Here is a 13,460-nt window from a genome sequence, read left to right as displayed (position 1 = left end):
AGCTTGCCCTTCTAGTTATGCAACGTCAGCGAAGAGCCAGCCGTTGTCTTTTCTTTTGACCTCCAGAGCTTTAAACCATATAGTACCACAATAAAAACACCACATTTTGCGTGGATAAATCTTATGTTGACATAGTTTTTCATATATTCATCCTGAAATATCTTGTCACTGAATTAGCTTGAGTTACCAAATAGACACATAGTTCGGGAAATCTTCTAACCTCCAAATGTAAAAAATCAATGTATATTATTATCTTTGTTGAGTAACTTGCTGAATTTTTATGGACCAGTATTCGTCCTCCTTAATAACCTTTGATGACAGTTTAGTATAATAATAACTTGAACTGTGAATCAATCGCTAATCAATACGAAAACAATTATTTATATATTGAAGTCACTGTGGTTAATATAGTCCCTTACCTTGAAATTTGCAAAAAATATCTGTCAAAAAATGATATGGGAATCAGCGTTCTCCTAGACTGGTGGTATCATTTTGGTGCGAATAAGAAGTTATGCAAAACTCAGTTTTTATGTTTTATGTTTATATTTTATGACAAAATATTTGCAATGAAAACACCAGCATATGTCAACGATTGAAAATTAAGTGAACATTGAGAATATGGTGATTGTGAGTAAAAACAGAGTGACATGGAAAAAAAATACCATTTAGTTTTAAGATATTTTTTGTTTCATGGATGACATTAGAGAATCAACAAAACAAAATACTAGAAGATCGCAAACTATTATACCATTTTGGTCAAGTATTACAGGCTACTCTTTGACAAAAGGAGCTACCATAGAGTTATGTTTCACAGACAGCAGGACCTAACATAGAGCTATGTTTCGCTGATACCAGAAGCTACCCGTAGAGTTATATGTCTCCTTGACGGGAAAAGTTATTATAGAGTTATGTCTCACAGACAGCGGGAGCTACCATAGGGTTATGTCTCCTTGACGGGAAAAGCTATCATAGAGTTATGTTTCACAGACAGCGGGAGCTACCATAAGGGCCAGTTCATCAAAAAGAGCAACGCGCTTCTTGTCAGTACATCGACACCATACAGTCGCTTCCACAATGTCTTTATCCTCTTCAATACGCAGGATGTTTCTGTACCAATCAGTTGAAGGCTCAAAAGCAATGTTGATGTTGGATTTTTTTGTGTCATCGGAAAACTAAAACACATGTCATTCACAAGGATGCATGCCATCTGGAAAAATGCGTGTCAACTGCAAAGGTTCATGTAATCTGAAAGGTTGCATGTTTTCTAAAAGTTGCATGTTTCCTATAAATCTATATTTTACCAGCAAAGTTGCCTATTATTTTAATGTTGAGTGTTATTTGCAAAGTCATACGTCATTTGTGACATGTTATCTTTAAGGTTGCATGTTATCTGTAAAATTCTATATTATCTGTCAAGTTGCATGTCATGTTAAAGTTGTCCGTTATCTGTAAGGTTGCAAGTTATTATAAGGCTGCATGCTATCTGTATGATCATATGTTATCTGTTAGGATAGCAGCATACTATCTGTTAAGGTTGCATGTCACCTGAAAAGTTCTATATTATCCATGAGGTTCCATTTTAATGACAAGAATACACGTAATGAGGCGATGACTGATATACTCTCTCTTTTCTAGTTTTCAAACTGTTTAAATTGTTCTCCTATATCTATTCCCATAATAACCATGCCAAAATGCTACTTGTAAATCGATTCTGATGTGACTCACTAATGTAGAGTTTCCTGACACACTAGCTAGGGATTCGAGCAAAACAGGCAAAATTCACCTTGAGGTCAACTCGTAGGCTGTGCTTGCCTGTATTCTTCCATCTGCGTCTCACCTTAGCTAGTTTACTGTAGACAGCGGCTACCAAGCTCCTCACACGCTCGCTACAGACAAGACATGAAGTTCTTTTGTTAATACAAACAGAATAGTATATGGTTATAGAATGTTCTATCACTCTAGACGGGAGGGCTTCCCATACCGTGTCCAATAACTTTAACAATAATTACTAGATTTAGCCATGATTTGCAACTGTAACAGCTTACTCTTTAGTTAAAGATGAACTCCCACAAAAGTTTTAACAGATTTTATAAGAAAGTATCAATATTTTTTCATTATTTGCGATTGTTTTTAATGTTTGAGGTGGTCTGACTGTCAGGATGTTTCAAGATTAAAACCGACAAAACTTGATCGCGATTAATACACTTGATCAAGTGAAAGTGCGATTATGTCATCTATAATTGGAGAGACCGACAGAATAGAGACGCGTAACGCTGTAATTTGAACACAATAGCCGATATCAACAACAAAGGAGCCGAACAACCAGTGATGTTATTTCAGCACATAGTTTTCTTCGGACCATTGTAACCGCAATCAAATATTATCGATTTTAATCTTGAAACATCCTGGCAGTCAGATCACCTCAAACATACAAAACAATCGCAAATGATCAAAAAGTACCGATACTTTCTGATAAAATCTACTAAGACTTTGTGAAAGTTCATCATTAAGTAGACTAGCGGTGCTGACAACTATATATTTTTAGCATTGGTGCTACTTCCTGTAGACATTTGTTTGAGTTGATGTTGAGCTATTAGTAATAGTCATCTATTGAAGCTGCCTGATTAAGACATAACATGTGGACCTAATAACATAAGGCATGCTGACAGGCATCATAAATATCTAAAAACAATATAACAGCGAGTGAGGATGCTGACAGGCGGAGTAGTGCCTGAATACCTCTGCTGTTCTATTCATGTTCATGCTGCCAAAACAGAATTATACTAAACTAGTGGAAAAAACTAAATCATGGTGGTTCTTAACAACAAGTGCTCTAGTAAAAAGCTAACTTTGATCATACTAAAGAAAACTTTACCATATCTCATCAATCTTGAAAGCGTTGCATTCATAAATTATAAACAAATACTAAAAGTTCACCCGACAAATCATGCAGATTTTGGTTGAAATAGAACAAATCACAAACTTGCTGTTACATAATCAAATAGATCTGTAGTGGGCACTGCAGCTGGTACAATATAAATTACACAGAAATAAACACAGTACAAAGAAATAAACAAAACACCTTCATTTAAAAATTAGAATTGTAAATGTTGTATATGTTGAGTAAAAATAAATTTTCTGTACGAAAACCTTTTTATTACCCGTGCAACAGCGGGCATTCACCTAGTTCAAACATAGAGACAAAGTCATGTTTTTATCAAGTTGAACAATGGGTGAGCTTCAACAGTTCATTTGCCAAATCTCAAATCCAAAAGTTATTTCTATCACATACCTTTCATCAAATCTGATGATCTGGAAGAAGCCCAACCTCTTCTTACCACATGCAACCCTAAAGGACTTGCCATGAAATGCCTCCGATACGACTCTGAATTTGGATTTTCGAGAGAAACCTGATAAAAAAGTTTTTTATTTAAAACTGCATAATCTATATATATAAAACTCTGTGTATGTTTTTTGTACATCCTACGTCCAGTTATAGCCATTAAAATATAGCGATGCAAAATCCGTATAGCACTGGATTTGATCTCGGAACCTCCAGATGTAGAGGTGGCTCGCTTCACCATTAGAAACAGGTATCCAACTGAGCACAACGACTAACAATAAGTAAGATATTCATAATTCATTACATTGGTTAAAATACTCTCGTTTAAAGCGCTTGGGATTATTAACTAGCGCTGTTGATCACTACCCGTAACAGAACAATTATGAAGCCGTCTGCAAACACAGGAATTGTTTTAGTAAAGATTACTAACTAGCTTTTGAGGTAAGTTACTCAAATTCAGTGGGTAATTATTTTATTACCTCTGCAACTCCGAGCGTTTGGCTAGTCATAATATGAATTGACCTGTTTGTTCCTAGCTTTCACGACTCCCTCGATGGTAACAATTCAACACAAATGTTTTACACTGTCTCATTAATCAAGGTTACAAAGGTCAAGTTACCAAACTACTAATATAGCTTGAGTAACCACCTCTAGTTAAATAGCCTTAGTAACTAGCACTCTATGAAAACAGCCTGAGTAACTAACCTTCTATTAACATAGCCTGAGTAATCAACCTTCTCTTAAGATAGCCTGAGTAACTAACCTTCTATTAAAATAGCCTGAGTAACTAACCCACTAATAAGACAGCTTAGTAACTAAAAGTGCTTTTGTATTACTTACGCAGAGGGGCTACGCAATTGGGTAAATGTGAGGCATTTGGGTCCCAATTGCCTTCCTCCCACCATTTTGGGAGAAAGACTGAATTTTTTGCCAAGATTGGTTAACACGCTATGGTGCATGTTAACCAAGTTAGGCAGGGTCAGTTGACAGTGGATAAGTATATATATGGAGATGCATCAGCAAAAGCCATAGCATGAGATTTTATTAAATATTCAAAAGTTTTTAGGAGATGATAACTGAACACTTGCCTAATACAAAACACAGGTCTTTGATAGAGTAATTACTGTATCAATCATATCATTGAAAGTAGCCGTAGAAGATAACTCCAACTTTTATGGATATGCATAGAACTAAGCAAATACTTATCTCGTACTCTATTCTACGACAGATATTTGCTACACATATCCCTCTAGAGTATGTCTAGGGAATGTGAACTTTCTATTAGGGTAGCTTGAGTAACCCACCCACTACTAGTAAGGTAACCTAAATAACTAATTTGTCATTAGAACGGCCTGAGTAACCTTCTAGTAATCTAGTTAGACAAGCTGAGTGAACAGCCAGGTTATTCATTCACGCAGCATCTGATTAGATATACTACCTGCTTTACTATCCATGGCTCCATTCCGAATGAGGTTATTGGTGCAATGACTTGTGATGATAGGCAACTGATCAGAAGGCGTGGTAGAGGTCATAGGCGAGGTCGTAGTTCTCACATTTAAATCTAAACAAGAAACAATAGGATTAGACTATGCCTTGGTTACTGACACATAGATGTAGATGGCAGTTGTCCTCTAATACTTGACACATCTTCTATGCCTTGTCATATTTCAATTTGGCTCTAAAATTAGACACTAGAATCTAATTTAATGAAGCTAAATTAGAAGGTAATCTAATGAATTCTAATGTCTAGAATTAGACATTAGAATTGAATTAGTTGAACTACAGTGTAGATTCATTGTTAGTAATAGTCTCACTGGGCACACATTGTAGGATTAATATTGATATTTGTGCATTGCTTTCTTACGCTTTTCTCGCTTGTTATATAATTGGTTTTGCACTTTTTCTATTGTATCATTTAGTTAGAAACCTTAAAAAGCTTGCCAGGCTAGCAGGGTGTGACTTGCTCTTATGAATGAGAGTGAAGAAACTGTAGACCTTTAAAGGTGTCTAACAGTTACATATGATCACATACATATTAGTGGGATGGATGCCAATGTCACATCTTGCACAGCTAGTTCTGTCACCTTACAATACCATTACATTTGACATCTCTTGAAACTGTACTGTGCCAAAGCAGTATTTCTAGACACAAAACCTAAAAGGTAGAGAGGTCCATTGCGAAACAGAATACAGTGCACCCCACCATACGACAATAATTCATTCCGGTGTTGGCATGGCAAGGTGAAAATGTCATATGGAGGGGTATAGAAACCCATTGTAGTTGTCTAATGCAAACACCCCTAGTAAAAAACATCAAAATTTTATATACGTACTGTACATATCAAAATTAATAACAAAAAAGTATATTAACCTTAGTAACTATAGTTACCTACAGTATCTTTAGTGGTTATGACCTGCAAGAAAATGTAATATTACAATATACTGTGTGCAGTATGTACTGTCGGAAGTTCTTACTTTCGAGACAAATGTGTAGCATAACAGTATGTACCGTGGAGAGTTCTTACTTTTGAAACAAACCTATGTATAACATAAACGTTCAATTTAACTTGATTGAATTTAGCTTACTAAACACAAACACAAAGCAAAGTTTTAGTACGTATTTTACTAAACTAAACTTCAATTTTGGCATCGTTTTAATCTGTGTTATCTGTTTTTGGTTCAGTTTTCTCCACAATTTATTACGAATAATGCTGAACTGAGAGAGAAAGCGAGCATCGTATCTATTTCAGGCGTTGTGGACGGAATTATGGTGAGTAGCATATGAACATTCTTGTTATTCTGACATAATCAGTGTGTACACCGACTGCCAAATTTGAATTTCGAGATACTTCTTTTTTTGCTGTCGTAAGGCAAAAAATGCCGTATGGAAGGAACGAAACAACATGGTGTTCCACATCACAAGGTAAAAAAACCTTAAAATAGGGACGTTGTAACCTGGGTTGCACTGTACACATAGATGCTACTATGACCATGCTATGCAGACGATTAAGAGAGCAGCCAATGTCTAAAACGCCTGAGCTACATACAACATGTTGGGGTTCAGTTCCTCAAAAGGTCACTGTTTGTGACAGGAATGACATATAGACTTAAATTGCTCTCTGTAACTGGACATGTCTCCAGTTGTCGAGGTTCCCTTACCACTAGACTCAAACGTGTCCAGCCATGATTGTATTAGTATATAATAGGCGTTTCTATTATGGGTTTATCTTTGTTTCACTCGTTACCAAGAATATAGCAACATTTTATAATCTTTTAGCTTTTGGGTGTTAGCCATAGCAAGCTTTGCGTTAATTACAGTAAAGGCAGTTGAATGTGAGACATACAGAAAGCAAGTTGTGCTGCCCAGCGTTATATTTTACTTTTAACCAGCACGGGTGTTTCATAAACTCTTCTAATATACTGGTGCGAGAGCAATTGGGAACTTTATTGTAAGTAAACACGTAGTGTAAAACAGTTTATTTTTTCTCCTGATTGCGGTGTAATCATGAGAGTTTAATCAGATGATGAGATAATAAGTTATTGCCAGCTTTAACATGAAGGTTTGTATGTTTTCATTTATAGATTGTTATAACTAACTTTTATTACTTTTTTTGCTTTATTGATTACAGAGTACAGTGTCACAAATATAAACCACTGTTGCTAACCTAACCATATCAGCTCCAATCCAGTACAATGATCACAGAGTTATTGTATGTGCTACAGTGCTTTTAAAAAACACGCACAGCTTCTATTTGCAGTAAGCTAAGCAGACATTCTACTTGATCTTCGAGGGATAAACCATAAAGATAAGCTCTTGTCATTGACCTCGAGTCATTCCCTGACTAAACAGCTAAACCTAGTTACTGAGCTGTTTGAGCAAGGTGACCACTGGTGTATCGGTATAAATCACTAAACATGGCGCAGGAACAACAACGAAAGAAACATCTTATATTCTTCTATTTACCTTCACACTTGGAATAACATCTGAGAGTAGAGGAAGTAGTAATTCCAAAAAACTTTTTGCTGAATCCGGAGCAGGACCCTGACAAGGTTGGAGAAGTCACCTGCAGAGATTCAAACTTATGTGAGAACCGTATGCAAAAAAGAACGCGAAGTTACAACATTTTCGAGACAGATACAACTTACAGTGATTGAATGTCCAAGACTGTTGATAGCACTGTCCAGTTCGACCACACCAGAGTTAAGCAGTATTATGTTGTAGTCAGGGTTGCCAGCGAGTATAGGATCCCCGAGCTCAAGGAGCAGTTCGTACTGCCCAGGTGGTACATCCAGTTGGAGAGAGAAGGGTACCGTGATCACGCCAGATTCGGGAAGCCACGGCTCAGCTTTAGTGAACTCCTGAATATGTTCACTTATGTAGACCTCGGTGCTGGGAGTAGAAAACAGTTCATGAACTAAATGAGTAGAATTATTAGATGTGAATGTATTGTTGAAGGATTATTCAAGCAAAATTTTTAAAGATTATGTCAGAAAATTTAAATACTTTTCTATCATTTGAGATTTTATTTGTTGCTTTAGGTGATACGACTGCCAGGACGTTTAATAATTAAAATCGAAAAACTTGATTGCGGTTGAAACTCTCACAAGTAAAGATGGCTTCAAAAATGATGTCAGGAGTCATATTTCCTGTTTGTTCCAATCATTATGATATCGGCTATTGCACTCAAGTCGTAGGGTTATGTGTCGCTATTGCCACATATTTTATTTTGTATTTACCCCTGATTGTTAGAACACAACTTCAAATATAGTTTCAGATAGATTTCTAAAGATGTTTCAAATAATTTAAAGATGAGTTGGTTAGAGATTGTCCGATGTTTTTCCTGTAAATGCTGTGTAAACAGACTTGTATAGTCCTGATACCAATTAGACCATATATTTATCACTTATAAACAATATGAATGACTACTAATGTCATTTTTGAAGAAGTTTAGGCCTTTTTATTCTCAACACTTTAATTGCGATCAAATGTTACTGAATTTAATCTTCAAAAATATTGGCAGTCAAATCACTTGAAACAACAAAACAAAATCTCAAATGATAAGAAGATATCTATGCTCTCAAATAAAATATTTTAAAATTTGACATGAGTGATCCTCTAAAATTAATTAGGGGGAACTTTTCTCTTCAAGGACATCATGAGTCACCCCGCCAGACACTAAGATTTACAAGAGATAAAAGGCTATAAAGGGACAACAGCGCAGAACTGATCAATAATGGAACGTTATAATATTGTATGTTGTTTTTGAATAATCTATCTAAAAAACCTTTATAGAGCTATGTGATGACTTTTATTTTTGCAAAGCTTTGGAAAATTAAGTCAAACTTACCTTGACCTTAGAATAAGTTTAACATATCTGGGGTTAACAGGCGCGGCATAGCCATCATTTCTAAACTTGATGAGGAAGCAAGCATCGGCACCAGATGAGGTATTAGAAGGTAAGACAGCGCTAACAAGTCGCAGTCGGTAACCAAGTTTGCTGCAACAATTGGACATACGCAATAGGAGAAAAGAACAAGTACTACTTGCTATACTTATAATGCAAGTATAGAAGCACCTGAGCTGTAACTTGAACTAAATTTTATTTTCTTATAAAGAAAGACAATTGATAAGAAATACACCACAAAAAATTATTGATGAAGGGCCCGAAGTGTGTCTGAGTATGGCACTATAACTGAAGTAAAAGTAAAAAGGCTGTTTGTGAGAAAAAACTAAACACAGCCACTAGAATGAGCAAGCTCACTACCTGTACACAGTTTTTGGATATGAGAAGCGACTGATGAGACATTTAGACACAGATAACAGCAAATAACAAACCTAGCTGGATAAAACTGAAGATTGGTGCAATGTAGCTTACTACAGTATTTGAGATTAAATTAATAACATACTTCAATGGAAGCTGACTGAAACAGCTGTAAAAAGTGAGGATGCACAGCTGTACAGAAGTGATGCTGTATCAGAAGTGAATGGAAGAGATATTAGGTTGAACTAGAATAGATTATATATTTAATAACAAAGGCAACTATTTGATATCGCAAACATGCGCGTGTGATAAGGTTTGACTCACTCCATTGGCTGTATAGTAAGGTTTGAGTCACTCTATTAGCTGTATAATAAGGGTTGAGTCACTCTATTGACTGTACAGTAAGGTTTGAGTCACTCTATTGACTGTACAGTAAGGTTTGAGCCACTCTATTGACTGTATAGTAAGGTTTGAGTCACTCTATTGACTGTACAGTAAGGTTTGAGTCGCTCTATTGACTGTATAGTAAGGTTTGAATCACTCTATTGACTGTAGAGTAAGATTGAGTCACAACATATTGGCTGTATAGTAAGGTTTGACTCACTCCATTGGCTGTATAGTAAGGTTTGAGTCACTCTATTAGCTGTATAATAAGGGTTGAGTCACTCTATTGACTGTACAGTAAGGTTTGAGTCACTCTATTGACTGTACAGTAAGGTTTGAGTCACTCTATTGACTGTATAGTAAGGTTTGAGTCACTCTATTGACTGTATAGTAAGGTTTGAGCCACTCTATTGACTGTATAGTAAGGTTTGAAACACTCTATTGACTGTATAGTAAGGTTTGAGTCACTCTATTGACTGTACAGTAAGGTTTGAGTCGCTCTATTGACTGTATAGTAAGGTTTGAATCACTCTATTGACTGTAGAGTAAGATTGAGTCACTCTATTGACTGTATAGTGAGGTTTGAGTCACTCTATTGACTGTATAGTAAGGTTGAGTCACTCTATTGACTGTACAGTAAGGTTTGAGCCACTCTATTGACTGTATAGTAAGGTTTGAAACACTCTATTGACTGTATAGTAAGGTTTGAGTCACTCTATTGACTGTACAGTAAGGTTTGAGTCGCTCTATTGACTGTATAGTAAGGTTTGAATCACTCTATTGACTGTAGAGTAAGATTGAGTCACTCTATTGACTGTATAGTGAGGTTTGAGTCACTCTATTGACTGTACAGTAAGGTTTGAGCCACTCTATTGACTGTATAGTAAGGTTTGAATCACTCTATTGACTGTATAGTAAGGTTTGAGTCACTCTATTGACTGTATAGTAAGGTTTGAGTCACTCTATTGACTGTACAGTAAGGTTTGAGTCGCTCTATTGACTGTATAGTAAGGTTTGAATCACTCTATTGACTGTATAGTAAGGTTGTCGCTCTATTGACTGTATAGTAAGGTTTGAATCACTCTATTGACTGTACAGTAAGGTTTGAGCCACTCTATTGACTGTACAGTAAGGTTTGAGTCGCTCTATTGACTGTATAGTAAGGTTTGAATCACTCTATTGACTGTATAGTAAGGTTGTCGCTCTATTGACTGTACAGTAAGGTTTGAATCACTCTATTGACTGTACAGTAAGGTTTGAGCCACTCTATTGACTGTATAGTAAGGTTTGAATCACTCTATTGACTGTATAGTAAGGTTTGAGTCGCTCTATTGACTGTATCATTATCAAAGCACAATGCTTGACTACATTTTAATAACTTGGGGTTAATTAACAAAACATTGACTTAGCCAAGCACAGAACTAGGACTAAGTTATAGTACTATATTATTTAGTTTAAGTTAGTAATATGGATAAGAGCTAGACTACTAGAAATGACTATTTGCCAAACTGCGCTCTCCATATAAATTTTAGTTTCTAGTATTTCTATACTTTTGGGAACTTTATTACTTCTATAGAATTGTATGGTACTATACAATTCTATAGAAGTATAGTACCATACAATTCTAACATAACATGAAGGTTATTGTACTTAGTAATACTTAAGTATTACTAAAGTACAATAACCTGCATATATTAAGGTGCACACAATAGAACTTACAGTCTGTAACCAACACCGGGTCTCATATTGCCATCTATTCAAGGACTTCAAGAATAGACAGAATAAAGCACTGTATATGTTGCGCTTACTTGAAGATTTCGTCAAAGCATCCTTCTTCCCTCCAGCCATCAAGAACTTCCCGCTGGTATGCTAGATTCATGAAGGACCAGTGAAACATTGACAACTCCTTCATGGCAGTTTCACAATTGCTTCTATAAAAACCGCCAACTGTTAGAACTGCGTGACCTAATTCAGGTGTGAACCGACAGTATTACATAGTGAAAGACACAACGAAGAGCCGCAAAAGTACCAGCCATGTCATAAGGTAGTTAGAACTGTATGACCTAATTGAGGTGTGAACCGACAGTATTACATGTTAAAAGATAGTGGAGAGTCGCAAGAGTAGCAGCAATGTTATAAGGTAGTTAGAACTGCATGACCCAATCCATGTCATAATGTGTTCCTTACTTGATAACAAAATCCATCCAACATTCCAACTGAGTATTCCTATTGTTACAGAAATATGGTGGGTTAATCAACCTATTTATTCTCATGAGGATAATATCTATTTTTGCCAATCTTGCCACCATATGTACTCCAAAAACATTTTTTCAGCGTAATATCCTGTTTTAGGTGGTTGTTATCACAGAATGGGAACGGAATAACTTATTTTCAGTTATTTCATATAGGAAGTATTGCTTTGAGATACGAGAGAATTGACATACAAGCTCAGTCCTACAACGCATTAAGCTTGTATGTCAAGGTATGACTGTATAGGGTTATCTCCGTTATATCTTTTAAATTGATACAGGAAGAACGGATGTGTAAAAAATCTTTAAAATTGAATAGCTGGTACAGCATCTTCTTGCGCATAATTTTCAAACACTGACACGCATGTCAGGGAAACATAGTGCTATACTAGTACCCTGACTGTCTAGTTCATTAGTTTGTAAGGTGTATCATAAAGCACAGCGATAAGTAGATACACAATTATTCAGAAATACTGTTCAGAAATATTATTCAGGCTTGAATACTTAAATACAATCCAAAAGGTGGATTGCTGAAACACAAGAAACCTTGGCAAATATTTAGTCCAGTACCAACAGAGCAAGAAGGTGAAGAGTAAGGTTGGTGAATGTTCTGTTTTAAGTGATTAACTACCTTGAATCCCCGCAAGTTTTTATAATAAAACTGAATTTTAGACAAGTTGTTTAGGAGATTAGACTGAAATAAGATTGAAATAGCAAGCTTTGAGTTCTGTATAATAAATAACCAGGTCAACAGATGGAGTACTGAATGCAACAAAATTATTTAATACAAATATGGCTGCTTGCGCATGCATACCTAGGAGGGTTGGACGCACATGTTTCACCACCCATAAGTGTGTACTTGCTATCTTCTGCTAAATAAGGGTAATCAACTGCAACATCAGTGTAAGTTCCAAAGTCTGTTTCACTTGCCAAGAAACAATCATTGTGATGACCTGCCAACATTTAACCATGTCATCACCTAACAGAGATGGTAAGACTCCGGTTATTATGGTATGAGTCTGAGTATAAAGTACCTGTCTTATCATGTCTCACCAGCCACTCATAGTATTTTCACATATTCACACTCTCTAAAACTCAATATACATTTATTAGGCTTCTAGCTACGTAATAAGAAAAACAAAAGATACTACATGTCTTGAATGTGCTACTATCTACATCAATAAATTCCTTTTTGTCATTGTGCGTGTCGGCTAGTCCGTGTAAACGTTATGCATTGTCACCCGATTTTACCCCAACTTCACATGCATATGCTCCGTGCATGTGCCTCCCGGCAGACCACTAAAATTATTTGGTTTTAACCGTCCATCTGATTTTCAAGAACCCATTTATCTTGTTATCAGATACTATCAAGAGCCGGCTATTTGATAGTATCTGATAACAAATGGAAAAAATCCTGGGCATCGGCGGGCTCACTGCTAATAGTATGTTGGCCGATTGCCGGGGCCAAGAGAAAAAAGACTGCCGACGGTTGAGCCCCGATTCGGTAGACGACACGGCCCTTGGTAACTCTTCCGGCCAGCCGAGAATCATGCCATATTGGCTCTACAACTGAGGGGCAGAGCCTAACCAAACAAGGAGACCATATAAGATGCCACAGAAGTAACAGAGAGCAGAGCATCTGGAAGCCTCACACTATGTAGTTAATTGTATATTTATTGCATATTGGACTGTATCCTTAAACATTTGTGAAATATGTACTCT

At 36.3% G+C, this 13,460-nt stretch overlaps 1 protein-coding gene across 1 annotated transcript; it reads right to left on the bottom strand.

Moving 5' to 3' along the window:
* Positions 1 to 927: 927 nt before the first annotated feature.
* On the bottom strand, positions 928 to 12,677 carry LOC137391684 (uncharacterized). The gene is made up of 9 exons (XM_068078206.1): positions 12,553 to 12,677; positions 11,298 to 11,420; positions 8,692 to 8,841; positions 7,490 to 7,733; positions 7,308 to 7,407; positions 4,782 to 4,904; positions 3,293 to 3,410; positions 1,784 to 1,886; positions 928 to 1,172 (listed from the first exon to the last, which is right to left on the bottom strand). Exons 1-9 carry the CDS (start codon positions 12,585 to 12,587, stop codon positions 975 to 977), a joined length of 1,194 nt encoding a protein of 397 aa, XP_067934307.1. The 5' UTR covers positions 12,588 to 12,677; the 3' UTR covers positions 928 to 974.
* Between the last annotated feature and the right edge of the window lie 783 nt (positions 12,678 to 13,460).

Source organism: Watersipora subatra, chromosome 3 (assembly GCF_963576615.1).
Source record: "Watersipora subatra chromosome 3, tzWatSuba1.1, whole genome shotgun sequence".
NCBI lineage: Eukaryota > Metazoa > Bryozoa > Gymnolaemata > Cheilostomatida > Watersiporidae > Watersipora > Watersipora subatra.
The sequence above is the reverse complement of the archived record's forward strand: the minus strand, read 5'-3'. Positions and strand labels throughout refer to the sequence as shown.